Source organism: Eschrichtius robustus, chromosome 1 (assembly GCF_028021215.1).
Source record: "Eschrichtius robustus isolate mEscRob2 chromosome 1, mEscRob2.pri, whole genome shotgun sequence".
NCBI classification, from domain to species: domain Eukaryota; kingdom Metazoa; phylum Chordata; class Mammalia; order Artiodactyla; family Eschrichtiidae; genus Eschrichtius; species Eschrichtius robustus.
This window is the reverse complement of record NC_090824.1, coordinates 117,269,757-117,284,185: the sequence shown is the minus strand read 5'-3', so window position 1 is coordinate 117,284,185 and position 14,429 is coordinate 117,269,757. Positions and strand designations below refer to the sequence as shown.

At 39.0% G+C, this 14,429-nt stretch overlaps 1 protein-coding gene across 1 annotated transcript; it reads right to left on the bottom strand.

Moving 5' to 3' along the window:
* Window positions 1-7,912: 7,912 nt before the first annotated feature.
* On the bottom strand, window positions 7,913-14,385 carry PIERCE2 (piercer of microtubule wall 2). The gene is made up of 2 exons (XM_068536323.1): window positions 14,138-14,385; window positions 7,913-8,326 (listed from the first exon to the last, which is right to left on the bottom strand). Exons 1-2 carry the CDS (start codon window positions 14,153-14,155, stop codon window positions 7,979-7,981), a joined length of 366 nt encoding a protein of 121 aa, XP_068392424.1. The 5' UTR covers window positions 14,156-14,385; the 3' UTR covers window positions 7,913-7,978.
* Window positions 14,386-14,429: the final 44 nt, after the last annotated feature.

Here is a 14,429-nt window from a genome sequence, read left to right as displayed (position 1 = left end):
GTGTTGCGCTTCTCCACGAGGGCACTTCTTAAGAGTCAGGCTTGCGTGGAGTTGAACGAGAGGGTTTAACAAGAGTCTTGTTACAACTAGGCTGTGAAGGACAAGGCCCAAGTGTTAACTGAAAACTGGGTTCACCTCTTGGTGGATGTCGAGCTTTTGCAACCAAGGGAAAGAGCGAAAGAAGGACCCATTTATTATTTGCAATAAGTAGGGAGAACACGGGCGATCTTTCCCAAAGGAGTGTATCCTGGAACAGCAAAATTAGGGAAGTTTTAAGCTAAGAGTACGTGTATATTCATGAAGGGGCTTGGCTGGTGTATGCATATTTCTGAAGGAGCTTGAGCAGAGAATTCTGCATAGAATTGGGGCAAAGGTCGACAGAGTTCCAAGCGTGAAGCTATGAGGGTCAGAAAAGGTCAACATCATCATCCCTTAGCTTCCAGTAGATCTGGTGGTTGAGCCCTGGAGGGGGTTTAAATTCTGCAGAACAGCTCAAAAAAGTGCTTCAGGCTAATCTTTACCACTGAAATGAACTGAGAGTCTTTATTATCTGATTTGTTATCTTTGCTGTTCTTCCTTCTCTTGCCTGATAAGAGTCCTTTGTTCTTTTTATTCCCTTAAGATCATTATTACTGAGACCTGTTCAAAGGCAAGCATGGTGGCCAGTCTTAGATCACAAAATGGCTTAGGCCTAAAAATGGCTTCTCTTATGTCAAGAAGCTGTATCTGGTTCTTTCTCCAGGGAGCCCCTACCCCATCTGCTTACACAAGGATGAGGCCTAGTTGAAAAAGTGGCTCAGAGGAGCCCGTTTAGAGTTTGGCCAAGGAGAGACCACTTGCCACTGGCAAGCCAGGTTCTTTTCAACAAACCTCATCTATGTGGAGCATAAAAAAGCAAAGGACTTTTGCACATACAACCTGGGGAAAAAGGTTGGTATATGATCTCCCAAGAAGCCTGATAACAAGGGTGTGTTTCATTACCTTATTGAATTGATCTGGCTCAGTCTCACTCTCAAAGAGTCTCACTCTCAAAGGGCCTCAAGAGCTGGCCCATTTGCAAGGATCAGAGTCACGTTAACCAAGCTCAGGAGACTAAGTAAAACAGATTGCCTACTTATTATTAATTCATAATCAGAAATTGACTGAGGATGTTCATTCTCATGGTAGGTTAAATGAAAATTCATTTCTCTTTATGAGCAGATTTGATATGGTAAATCAAATCATAAAGTTGCTTAGCAAACAGGGACTCAGAACACAGATGAGTAGTTTAATGAATGGAATGTTTCATGGCATCATGTATGCAGTTCTACATAACAGGCTTCCTTTTTCCTACAAAGTTTCGGATAATTCCCTTTGTTTACAAACCTTAAGACATACCTCACTGTAACTAACTCTCGTGTACTAACAATAAAACCAGGTTAATTCTTCAGGTCATGACAAGGTTACCAGCATCTTCTCTTTGAAGTGTGATTTGCCCTTTTTTTTTTTTTTTTCTGAAAGAACATTAATTGAGTAATTTATTTAGTTGATGTTGTGATTCGCCCTTCTAAAATGTTTTAAAGGCATATGACTCTAAGACCATCTCTCGCTTAAGATACTCTCTTCAAGGAGCTACTTTTTTTTTTTTTAAATGTTTCAAGGTATTTTTTTTTTTTTTAAATTAATTAATTAATTAATTAATTTATGGCTGTGTTGGGTCTTCGTTTCTGTGCGAGGGCTTTCTCTAGTTGGGGCAAGCAGGGGCCACTCTTCATCACGGTGCACGGGCCTCTCACTATCGCGGCCTCTCTTGTTGCGGAGCACAGGCTCCAGACGCGCAGGCTCAGCAATTGTGGCTCACGGGCCTAGTCGCTCCGTGGCATGTGGGATCTTCCCAGACCAGGGCTCGAACCCGTGTCCCCTGTATTGGCAGGCAGATTCTCAACCACTGCGCCACCAGGGAAGCCCCAAGGAGCTACTTTTGACAGTACTTAGAACATACTTCATTTTAGCCTTATGACCGAAATAAACATGGTTTTTGTTTAATAAACGAACTGCTTAGTATAGTACCTAGAACATAATAAACTCATAATAATTTTGAGCTATTATAGATAGTAAAAACCAACCAACATTATTTGGTCAAATATATTAATTAGATTATTGACGGGGTAAATTATATTTATGATAGTCTTTTAGTTTATAGCTAAAAGAGGAAAAAGACCTAAACAAATTGGTAAAATATTCCTTTGGGAAGATAAGCCTTCAGTTTCATTTGAAGCTGAGAGTTCATGCTGTATTTCAAGAAATGATCAGTCAGTAAATGGAGGTAAAACTTCAAATATTCTGATAATTGTGTAAAGGAAGGAAAGTTTGCCTAAAGTATGTGAGTTTTCAAATTAATTTGCTTTAAGTATCTTCCAGGAGAATTGATTGTTCAAACTGTTATCTGAAATGGAGTCTTTCTTTTTGGAAAAATTACAGAGTATGTTTATTTTTTACACTTTAGGATAGCATATTCCAAATGTACTACTTTATTTAGTGTATCTCACAAAATAGTTAAATTAATACTTTGCAGTCCATACGCTAATGCTTTTTTTGGATTGTTCTTACGTATCCTAGTTCTAAATACACTATAAATTGGTGAATAATTCTGTGTTCATCCTCTCTGTGCCTTTGATTTTATACACTTTAGCTTTTTTTAGTCCATATTAAAGAAACATTACTGTGTGGTCATCTTTAGCTACATTTTCTCTATGGAACTGATTACTGTGGGCAAGAGGTTCTCCAAATGTGGTTCCATCAAAATACAAACATGCTATATTATGATCCTGTCTTTAAAAAGTAACCTTTGCCCCCACATCTGTTTCCAGCTATCACCCCATTTCTCTGTTCAGTGTACAGCAAAACTAATAAAAAGTAGTTTTTACTTCTTGCAGCCTTTTTTTTTTATATACACATAAAGAACTGCTTTTATTGAAAACAGTACAACATGAATCATAATATTCAGCATTAAAAATGTTTCCACTAATGGAACATTTGAAATTAACATTGCATTAGAGGGGAGGGATAAATCAGGAGCTTGGGATGAACATACACACACTACTATATAAAGATAGATAACCAACAAGGACATACTGTACAGCGCAGAGAACTCAATATTCTGTGATAACCTATAAGAGAAAAGAATCTAAAAAAGAGTGAATATATGTATATGCATAACTGAATCACTTTGCTGTACAACTGAAACCAACACAACACTGTAAATCAACCATACACCAATAAAATTAAGGTTTAAAAAAAAAACACTGCGTTAGATAATTACAGAAATATGGTCACCATGCCTATGAAAACTACAGTCAGTCAACAGAACAGTTAAGCTTTGTTCACTGTTCTTCTCCCCCATATGTTTGTGGTTATTAAGACCATTTACGTTAAAAATGGATCAAGGTTTAGTGTCGGTTCTATAGATACAATGAGTATTTATCCCAGGTTTCCTGGGACACCCCAGGTTGCAAATGACTGTATCCTCATTTGGGGATGGGAGGATGTGGTCCACACTGTTGGCTTTGTGTGGTGAAGGTCTCCTGATCCAGGTGTGAAGGGGTCAGAATGGATCATTTGGATAACATCTGAGACAGCAACAGAACAAAAGGGTACAAGAACGAGAAAGCTGTTTGAGCGAAACTGGCGGCCCTTGAAGAAGCAGGCAAAGGTGTCAGGCAAGCATGAGGCCAGGATGTGTCTGGGCGAAACAACTTGAGGATAGATCGGGCAACCGTCTTGGAAGACGAAGTTGGTTTTCTTGAGTCAGCAGCTTAGCCACCTTCCGGCATCGTCAGTGTCAAGTACTTTTTAGCCTTCAGGACCTGGCCACGGGCTTCTGAGGTGGTTTCACCACCTCGGAAGGGGGGGATTTTAGAAGGGTGGGCCTACGGGTTCATTTGTGGGAGAAACCTTCATTCCTTCTTCACGTGAATCCATTCAAGGGCTTCCTCTGTGCCCAGCAGCCTGTGAGAAACTGGGCAGGATCCAGAAATGGCCAAAACCCAGATCTTTGCCTTTGAGGAGTTTTCAGTCCAGTGTGGGGGACAGGCCTATAAGGTAGTAAATTATAATCCCACCTTATCAAGGACTCCTATCTAGATAGAACCAAGCACTGAGGGGCAGAGAGAGGAGAGAGCCACTGACCATGGGATAGCTGGGGTGACTCAGGCCAGCCATCGTGTAGTGGGCCTCACACAGTCCTTTCTAAGTCCTTTTCCCCCTCAGTGGGTGAGTACAGGGAATAACAAGAATTGTTCCTCCCGGGGTTGTGTAAGTGCTTCTGAGAAGCCCCCTTATCCTTCCAGGCTCCTGTTGACTCTTTCCCTATTTTCTTCCCTTTAAGGACCTGTCAGAGTCCAGGCAGGAAACAGAGAGTACACTCAGCTGCGGTGTTTAAAAGGCTTTTTAGTGAAGTGACTATTTAGAGAGGTTTGGGTAGCTTCCCAGAAGTAGTAAGAGACGTTGTGCCCCCAGCAGCTGCCCACAAAGGGAAGCCGCTCGCCCACCTGCCCTGCAGAGGCAGGGGAAGAGGTTGGTGGTGGCGGCATCCAGGTGAAAGCCAGCATCCTGGGAGAGGGGCTGCTGGACAGGAGCTGCTTGCCCACAGGGCACCATGCCAGGCATTGAGGAATTAAGGATCAACCAGCCAGACCTGGCCCTCACCTTTACGGAGCTTATGGTCAAAGCAGACTGTCCTGCAGGCCCCAGGGCTCTGGTGATTTCTGATCTCTCTCCCTCATTCCTTATTGGCCACACCCTCTTCTTACCCCATGTGCTCTGAGGGCCTAGGGGATACGAGCTACAGGGCCAGGTGCCATGGGTTTCAGAGATTCCAACCCGACATGCTTCCTTCCTCTAGGGAGTTCATTGGGGTGGAGAGCAAAGCAATCAAGTTTCAAACCCGCATGTCACTGGGGAACAGCTGGGTGGCCGTGGACAAGACACTCCCACCAGGGCACCCATTTCTCCATCTTTTTACATCTCAGGGCTTTGTGCACTTTCTTGGGCTCTAGTGGAAGAAGAGTGGCTGCAAAGCTGAAGAAGAGGTCTCCAGTCTCCAAGTTTCCAGGCTCCAAGGTGCACAAAGTGAACCAGGGATGCAGGCCCAGAGGAGACTCCAGCTTTCTGTTGCCGATGAGACAGCTGGCTCCTCGATCCAGGAATGGACAGGCCCACAACTGAGGATTCTAAAAGTCTCCTGGATTTGTCTTTTCTTCTCCCTCCCAGAGCACCTTAGTTTGGGCGCTCCTCACATTTTGCCTGCATTCTCTTCTTCCCATGGGCTGTGGATTAGTGCTGAGCGATAACTGTGCAGAGTTGCAGGCTTTCTTAAACCTATTCCGATAGTTCTCCTCTCTACAACCTCACTGAAACACTTCTTGTTGAGGACACCAATGATTTCCACATTGCCTAATCAGACCCTCAGGTCTCAGTTTATGTGTTAGCCTCCAAGATAATTTCACACAGCTGGATCATTCCCTGTTCTGGAAACAAGTTCCTTACATGGCTTCTAGGCATCACAGTCTTACTAATTTCTTCCTGCTTCACAAGTTACTTCTTCTTGGTCTCATTTGTTTATTCCTAGTCATGCCCCTGACTTCTAAATGTTGGAGTTCCCTAGAGATTAGTGGTCCTCTGTTCTTTTTTCTACCTACACTTTGTTGTCTTATCTCATGATTTTAAATAATATCTTTGTGTGGATGTTGTTTATATTGATTATATTCAACTTCTCCCTTGAATGCCAGACTTGATATTCAGTTGCCTCAACAGCTTGACTTTCCCTTCACTTCCTTCAGGGGTGTGGTCAAATACCAACTTATCAGACACTCCCCTACCTAAAATACCTCCTTGCCCAAGCACTCCTGCCCCAACCCTAAATTATTCTCTCCCAATAACTCTTATCGCCTGGTATGTTGTATATATATAGACATATATAAATATTTATATGCTAATAACATGCAAATAAAATATTTACATAAATAAAATTTATGTACCATAAATACATAAATGTTATACATATATGGACATAAGTATTTACATGTAAATATGTATACATATTTTATATTTACATATTTACACATATGTATAAATATGTATAAATATTTATATGTCTGTTATACATATATGTATAACATATATGTATAACATAAACATATAAACATTTATGTTCCATAACATTTATATATAAATATGTATACATATTTATACATATGTCTTTTGGTCTGTTTTCCCCTACTAGAATTTATTAGAATCTAACCTCCATGAAGGCAAGCTCTTAGAGCCTAGAATAGTCCCTGGACTTTGATAGGCACTGAATGACTGCATAATTGCATTCCAGACAATATGCTTGATTCCAAGATACTTATCCTTCCTAAGAATTTTAGCAACAACAACAAAACAAAAGGCCTAACCACCTGTCATAGTAAGGAACTTTAGGTTAACCTCTAGATTCTACATATTAAAAAGTTGACTTCACTTTCTACAAATCAAGCACCTACAGTGAAGGGGGAAAAGGGTTTGTATAGTATGCAGAGAAAAATCTGGTAAACTCAAATTCTGTTGCATCATTCACCTGGAAATCTTGTGCAGTGCCTTGATTTTTGATGTTTCAGAGGAAGTGAACAAAACTAATTTTTTTTTCTTTCTTGTGCCAAATATCATATTTTGGGATATTTGAAAGAATTTCATGAGGCTGCAGAGTTTGAGCTGTTTCCTCACATCAAGCCATTTTTGTAAATAGAAGATTCAACTTTTCTGTATCCAACTTTTCTGGTCCCCTAGTGACTCACAAGATTATTTTTTCTAATTGATGTTAATATCCTGAACCTGAAACCAACAGGGAAAAATAAGAACAGTGATTTTTTTTTTTCCAGTAAAGGTACTCAGATCCAACTGAACAGGAGGTTTCAGCAGATGGCAGCTGAAATAAATCGCTCTATATAGTGGAATTACAGAGGTTAAAGAATTGTATAGCCCATCATCTACCACTGCTCATGCTCTATGTTAAAGATGTAGCAAAGTAATTATATTTGGGGAATTCCCTGGTGGTCCGGTGGTTAGGACTCCTCGCTTTCATGGCCTGGGTTCAATCCCTGGCTGGGGAACTAAGATCCCACAAGCTGCATGATGCGGCCAAAAAAAAAAAAAAAAAGTAATCGCACTTTTAAAAATGTGCAACATTCTCTCACATTTTCATTCTTGTATACGTAACGTTTCTTCTGCCTGGATGGACCTTTCCTTTGATTTGGCTTTACCTTCTCCAGAATGTTTCTCTTGATCTCCTTGGTCTCAATTTAAGCAATTCTGTCTCTGTGTCTGAAAGACCGTTTACATAGTTTACATTACGTAAATTATCATGTATTACTAATTTGCTACTCTCATTTCCCCCAAATATTGTTTATTGAAACAATAAAAGACACTGTTTTCTATTTCTGTGTTCCATTTGCATCGTATAGCACCTGCCATAAGTAGGTGTTCAATAAATATTTGCTAAATGAATGAATGAATAACAAGTCCTCTCTTCCACCAGTTTAGCAGTGTGAACTAACATTCCCCAGGTTCTAAGCTATTAGTTGAAATAACAGAAAAGCAGGAAATTACTCGTCAGAATCTTCCTTAATTCCGTTTTCAAAATTAGAGTTCCTGTGTTCCTTTGTCTTGATAAATATACTCAGTAGACAGTTGAGATCCTGGAAGCCTTTTGAAGCTTTTGGACTACATGAACTAAATAAAGCTAGGTATAATAAAATGCTTTCTACCTTTTATTCTATTTTGAACACATTTTTATTTAAGAAGTCACTGTCATTCAGTTATCGGTTGAAATGCTTTATTTCTTAAAGGTATTTTTAAAAAATTAATTCAAATCTTTTTATATTTCAAATTAGGTATCCTAGCCTTAGATTTAAACCTCATTTTTCCCAAGTATATTTTCCCTTTATTTAAGAGTAATATATTTTCATAGAGTGCGTTGAAAATTAGGAAAATCAAGCGTTCTTGTTCTGTCAGGTGCAGTGTTTAGAGTGTTATTTTGATAAAATCCAGTAGCTCTGATATTGCTTGAAAATACTTGGTCCTTTGGAGTATAATAGCAGGGGAAAAACTGTGGCATGGGTAAAAATTCACCATAATTACTTGAATTGGTTTTATACATAATCATCTTAGGTTTTGATAGTGAGGTAGCTGTCTGGAGTGTCTTTGGGTCCAACATGCATGAAAACACAGGATTGCCAGGGTTCACACAAGGAGGCAGTTGTTCAGGTTTCATTTCTGTTTCTGAATTTGAAGCTGAAGTACTTTTCTTATCCTAAAAGATAAATGCATAAAATAATTCTCAATTATAAAGTTCTGAAAAAAACAGAATTATTTAAACTTAGCCCTAAGCCCTTCTTACCCCACTACTCACAAAAAGTGACTCGAAAAAGATCAAAGACAAATGTAAGATCTGACACCGTAAAACTCCTAGAAGAAAACATAGGGAAAAAGCTCCTTGGAGTTGGTCTTGGTAATTTTTTGGATATGACAACAAAAGTACAAGCAATAAATGCAAAAATCAATAAGTGTGACTACATCAAACGAAAAAGCTTCTGCGCAGCACAAGAACAGCAGAAGGAAGAGGCAGCCTTGGAATGGGAGAAAGTATTTGCAAACCATACATCAGATAAAGGGTTAATTTCCAAAATATCTTTAGAACTCATACAATTCAACAGCAAAAAACCAAACAATATAATTAAATAATGGGCAGAGGATCTGAACAGACATTCTTCCCCAAGAAGACATACAGATGGCCAACAGGTACATGAAAAGATGTTCAGCATCCCTAATCATCAGAGAAATGCAAATCTAAACCACGATGAGATATCAATCCACACCTGAAGAATGGCTATTATAAAGTTAAGAGAGAATAAGAGTTGGCGAGGATGTGGAGAAAAGGGAACCCTCATGCACTGTTGGTGGGAATGTAAATTGGTGCAGCCACTGTGGAAAACAGTATGGAGGTTCCTCAAAAACCTAAAAATACGGGACTTCCCTGGTGGCGCAGTGGTTAAGAATCCGCCTGCCAATGCAGGGGACGTGGGTTCGAGCCCTGGTCCGGGAAGATTGCACATGCCGTGGAGCAACGAAGCCCGTGCGCCACAACTACTGAGCCTGAGCTCTAGAGCTCGCGAGCCACAACTACTGAGCCCATGTGCCACAATTACTGAGGCCTGAGCACCTAGAGCCTGTGCTCTGCCACAAGAGAAGCCCCCGCAATGAGAAGCCCGCGCACCACAACTAGAGAAAGCCCGCGCGCAGCAATAAAGACCCAACGCAGCCAAAAATAAATTAAAAAAATAAATAAATTAAAAAACAACCAAAAAAACTAAAAATAGAACCATCATATGATCCAGCAATTCCACTTCTGGGTATATATCCGAAGGAAATGAAATCACATCTTGAGGAGATATCTGTACTCCCATGTTCACTGCAGCACTCACAATAGCTAAGACATGGAAACAACCTAAGTATTCATCAACAGATGAATGGATGAAGAAATTTTGGTATATACACACACACAATGAAATATTATCAGCCATAAAAAAGGAAGGGATCCTGCCATTTGCAGCAACATGGATGGACCTTGAGAGCATTATGCTAAGTGAAGTCAGACAGAGAAAGACAAATACACTATGATCTCACATATATGTGGAATCTAAAAAAAAAAAAAATAAAGTCAAACTCAGAGCAGGATGGTGGTTGCCAGGGGCTGGGGATGGGGGAAATAGAGAGATGTTGGTCAAAGGGTACAAACTAACAGTTATAAGAAGAGTAAGTTCTAGGGATCTAACGTACAGTGTGGTGACTACAGTTAACAATACTGTATTATATAATTGAAAGTTGCTAAAAGAGTAGATGCGCTCACCATACCCACACACAAAAATTTGTAATTATGTGAGGTGATGGACATATTAACTAATCTTATTGTTAATCATTTCACAGTATATATGTATATGAAAGCATCATGTTGTACCTTAAACTTACACAATGTTATATGTCAATTATACCCCAATAAAGCTGGAAAAACAATAGAGAAGAAAACAAAAACTTAGCCCCATCTACTCTCCTTTTGGGAGTCCTTTTCTCTGGAGGACATTGAAGAGTGCCCATTCAATTATATATATCTGTACAGAGCAAACTTGTCAAAAGTATGTACAAGGTAGCTTTTTAAAATCCTGTACTAGAACTATGAGAATTTATAAAAACGTGCAACTTATAGAGTAAGACTGCAATAGGTCATAGTTCGAAGAGGACGTACAGCTTAATTTTAGAGTGAAAAGGGAACAAGATAAACATTCAGGGATCTTAACCTTGTGGGGGATAGCCATTAAGCAAATAATTATACAACTGACTAATTATAATTGTGGTAAGTGCTATGAAGAAAAAAAATTCAGGATATTTATGAAGACATACAGCGGGTTCTAACCTAGTGTGAGGGCCTAGGAAGGCCATTCTGGTGAAGTGTCGCTGAATCTTAAGACTGGAAGGCAAGGAAGGAAAAGACAGAGGAGGGCACAAAGAAAAAGCATGGCCAAAGTGGAGTAAGTTAGAGTGAAAATGGCTGCAGATGAGAATAGAGGGGCAGGAGCCAGATCCTGAAGGGTCTGGTTGGCTGTGTGAAAAGTTTAGATCTTTATGGTAAAAGCAATGGAAAGCTCTTGAAGCGTTTTAAGGAGAAGCATGTCATGATGTAATATACTTTTTAGTAAGATTACTTTGGCTGCCGTCAGAGACTTGAATGGATGTGGAGAGGAGCTTCAGTATTCCATGTGACTGACGATGATGATTTATAGAAGAATGGTGGTATAGAGAGACTAGTAAATAAATTTGAGACACATTTTGGAAGTAGAATTCATTCGACCTGGTGATTGGTTGGATGTGGGTAGTGAGGAAGAGGGACAGATGAAGAAAGACTTCCACATTTCTGGACAAACATTAGGGTAGATGGTGGTGCCATTTACTACAATTTAATATGTAATTAACATATAATAAATTTAATAAATATTTAAAATATACATAACTTAGCTATTTGGGGAGGGAGGGAGCAAGATATTAAAAAGAATGGGTACAAAAGTGCATATTGCTTTCTAGCAATGCATATAACATGCTTATCCTTAGTAAAGTCCATTCTATAAAAAACATCAAGCTTCAATAATGAAGGTGAAAGAATTCAAATGGAACAGACTATATGGACCTTGTTTATCACTCATTCAACAAATACTGAGTACCCACTGTGTACCAGGCATTGTTAGATGCTGGAAAAATAGTGATCAACAATCTAAAGTTCCTAGAACTTACATTTTATTACATAGAAGACAAGCACATAGGAAACCAGCTCAATAATGTTGGGAAACTGGTTATTTAAAAAAAAAGTAGGTCTTCACCTTCAAATATTAGGTGTCACCAGTTCTGGGTTCTGATGTTGCCAGTGATAATAGCTGCGTGACTTTGATGAAATTATTTTGCAAGGATTCAAATTCCTTGTCTATATATATAAAACAAAGGAGATGGATTAGATAGTTTTTTTCTTTTTCTAATAGGATATAAGGGCTCTCCAAATGTAGCAATAGGAAAGTGATTTTCAGTTATTTGAAAAACATGAAGGAAGTGTATATTTACTTGTGATAAAGCTCTTAAAAATGATTCTGTGGTGTCCATGTAGGCAAAAAATTTTGGTAGTTAAAAAAACCCTCCAAATTTGGCAACTTCTGGAATACTTAAGATCTAAGTCCTTCCAGATCAGAAATTATATTATATCTAACCTCATAGAGATTGGCAGGGTACTGTAACTCTGACTTTTTAAGGTTGCATTAAATAGAAGGTTGTTTATATGCATTAAAATTCTTTTGCTTTGAAGGCTCTATAGTAGATTCTTGTGATTCATGAGGCTGAGACCCTTTAATAATTCTAAATCCTTAAAACTAGCAAGCATATAATCTCAGTTTCTCCACCTCTAAAACGGAGGAAAGAATATTGACCAAGTTGTTGTGTCAGGCTTAACTGAGGATCAAATTTGGGTCAGATTAATTCGGTTCCTCTTAGACTAACCCAGCTCACTGAATTCCTGGGTTATCCTACTTAATGTCTCTGCAAAGTTAAGTTCCCCACTGTCAGGAACCTATTTGTTTTGAAATCTTGAGTTCAAACCTGCAAATGTGAAGTATTTACTCCACTTTCTTTTATTTTGTTCAGATTTGAAGAAGTATAATAGAGCGTTGGAGGAGTAGCACAGGCAAGAACTTTGTGACCTAGATTCCAATCCTTTATCATCATTGCACCTTTGTTTTTATATTGTCTGTAAAATTGGTAAAAAAGGGGGAAAAAAAACAACCTGCCATAGTTCCTGTGGTTGTGGAAATGAAAGAAAATCGGATGTAAATGATACGCTGCTATATAAATGGAACCAATTTTTACCATTTTCTTTTTTGCAGGTATACTTCAATGCATATGCATGATCTTCCAGAATTCAGTTCTGAAATTTACAGGTTAAGAAAACTTTACAGTAGTGTGCTACCATTTACTAACACTCATTATCTCGTAGGAAGCTGGCAAAGCTGGAAGTAGAAATCATCAGATCTTGCTGTTTATTCTTTTTTGACACTACTTATTAATTTGTTTTAAATATCAAGAGCACAGACATTGGAGAATAGTAAGTCACCAGAATCCTACGGCATCACAACAGGTCAGCTTTTCTCAAAATGTCTAGGTTCTCTCAGCACATGGAAGGCTTCTTAGGTGGAAGGTGCTGCCCTGTGACTTGTGAGAAAAAGTACCAACCCTAATTTACTTTATGGACACCAGTCTGGTTGCCCAGGGCAACCTCAGTCCCAGAGGTTGTGACTTTAAAATCACCTTCTGCAACTGGCTCTAAAATTCTGATCAACTTTGACTCAAAATGGAATACAGAAAACAGAATCTAGTCAAAATAGAAGACAAATTAGCTGAAAAATTTTGTTGGCATAATCCGTACCACACAATCTGTAAAAATTAGTGTCTACCGAAATCTTTTAGACCTCCAGGACAATTCACAAATGTTTACGGACTTGGAAACAAAATACCCCTTGCTTTTACTTTATGTCCTAGGCCCTCACTACAACTTTCTTATTTGGGTTTCGACCTCTTCAAATCTGGTATTCTTAAAATGTAGAGTTCAAAACAGATACAATCAAAAACAAAACAGCCTAATATAAAGAATAATAAAAATATTACTTTAAATTCTCTGCTAGGTTATACATTGGGTCAGCAACTGTTACTGAAGGAGAAGAAGGTTAATGAAAATTATAAATGAATCTTTTAAAATCGATTAAGTCTAAAATTAGACTGTGCAAGTGCCTTGAAAAGAATGAAAATCTACAAATAGATGGTATTAACTTCCTTACTAATTTAATTTTCAGGCTCTCCTAGAATTAGAGAAAACCAGGCCACTTTGACTTTTCCAAGTCTTTTGTTATAAACACACACACATTTTTATAAAGATAAATAACAAGCTACTGAAATAATAAAAATGCCCATTATAGAAGCTGTAATTACAAAATTAAAAATCTTTTTTTTTTTTTTTTTTTTGGTTTTGTGTCACAGTTGATGTTAACTACAGTAACACCAAAAGCAAAAAAACCCCTGTAAGTCTAATTTTGAGGCGCCCTTTTGTTTCTCCTCAGGCCCACCATCCTCCTTGTTCATGTTTTTCTTAATTTATCTTTTTCTGGCCACAATTAGGTGACAGAGAATTAAACCTTAACTTTCTACTGTTTCCATCAACAGTGAGTATAAATGCACCATATCCTTTTTTGAACAAGACACAATGTAAACAGATGTCAAATTAACAAGGTACGTTTTTCTTGTTCAAAACCATCACGGCATTTTGCAATGGGGCATGAGTTGCATACCATCCCCAATCATCCTTATACCTTCACAGGCAATTCTGGCTTAATGCAATGCATGTAACATCTGTGTACCCCAGTGGCTGCCTACAACGGTGGTTGTTTTTGGAGGGTGGGGGTGGGTGGGAGTGTGGGGTGCCCCAAATTTATAGTAAAGAGTATCGACAGTCAAAAACATCCAGCCCTCTGCCCAAACCCACCCAGTCGTACTCGGTCATTCTCGATATCTTCTTTATTTTTTTCGGCAAACGCAGTCTTTTCCTGCAGCGGATGGCAAGGCCAGCGAGCGCCGACTTTTACTACACCCAATTAAAGCAGCAAAGAGAAGGCGAACCGTCGGCTGGATGGATACGTGTAAACTAATCGGCCTAATCCGGAGAGCCGTCCTCCAGGGTGGAATCCTTCGGAGAGGCTGTAGCAGGCCGTCTCCACAGTAACCGGCAGCGGCGCCTCTGCAGTGCCGGGGCCCGGATGTTGTGAGGATCACGGCCG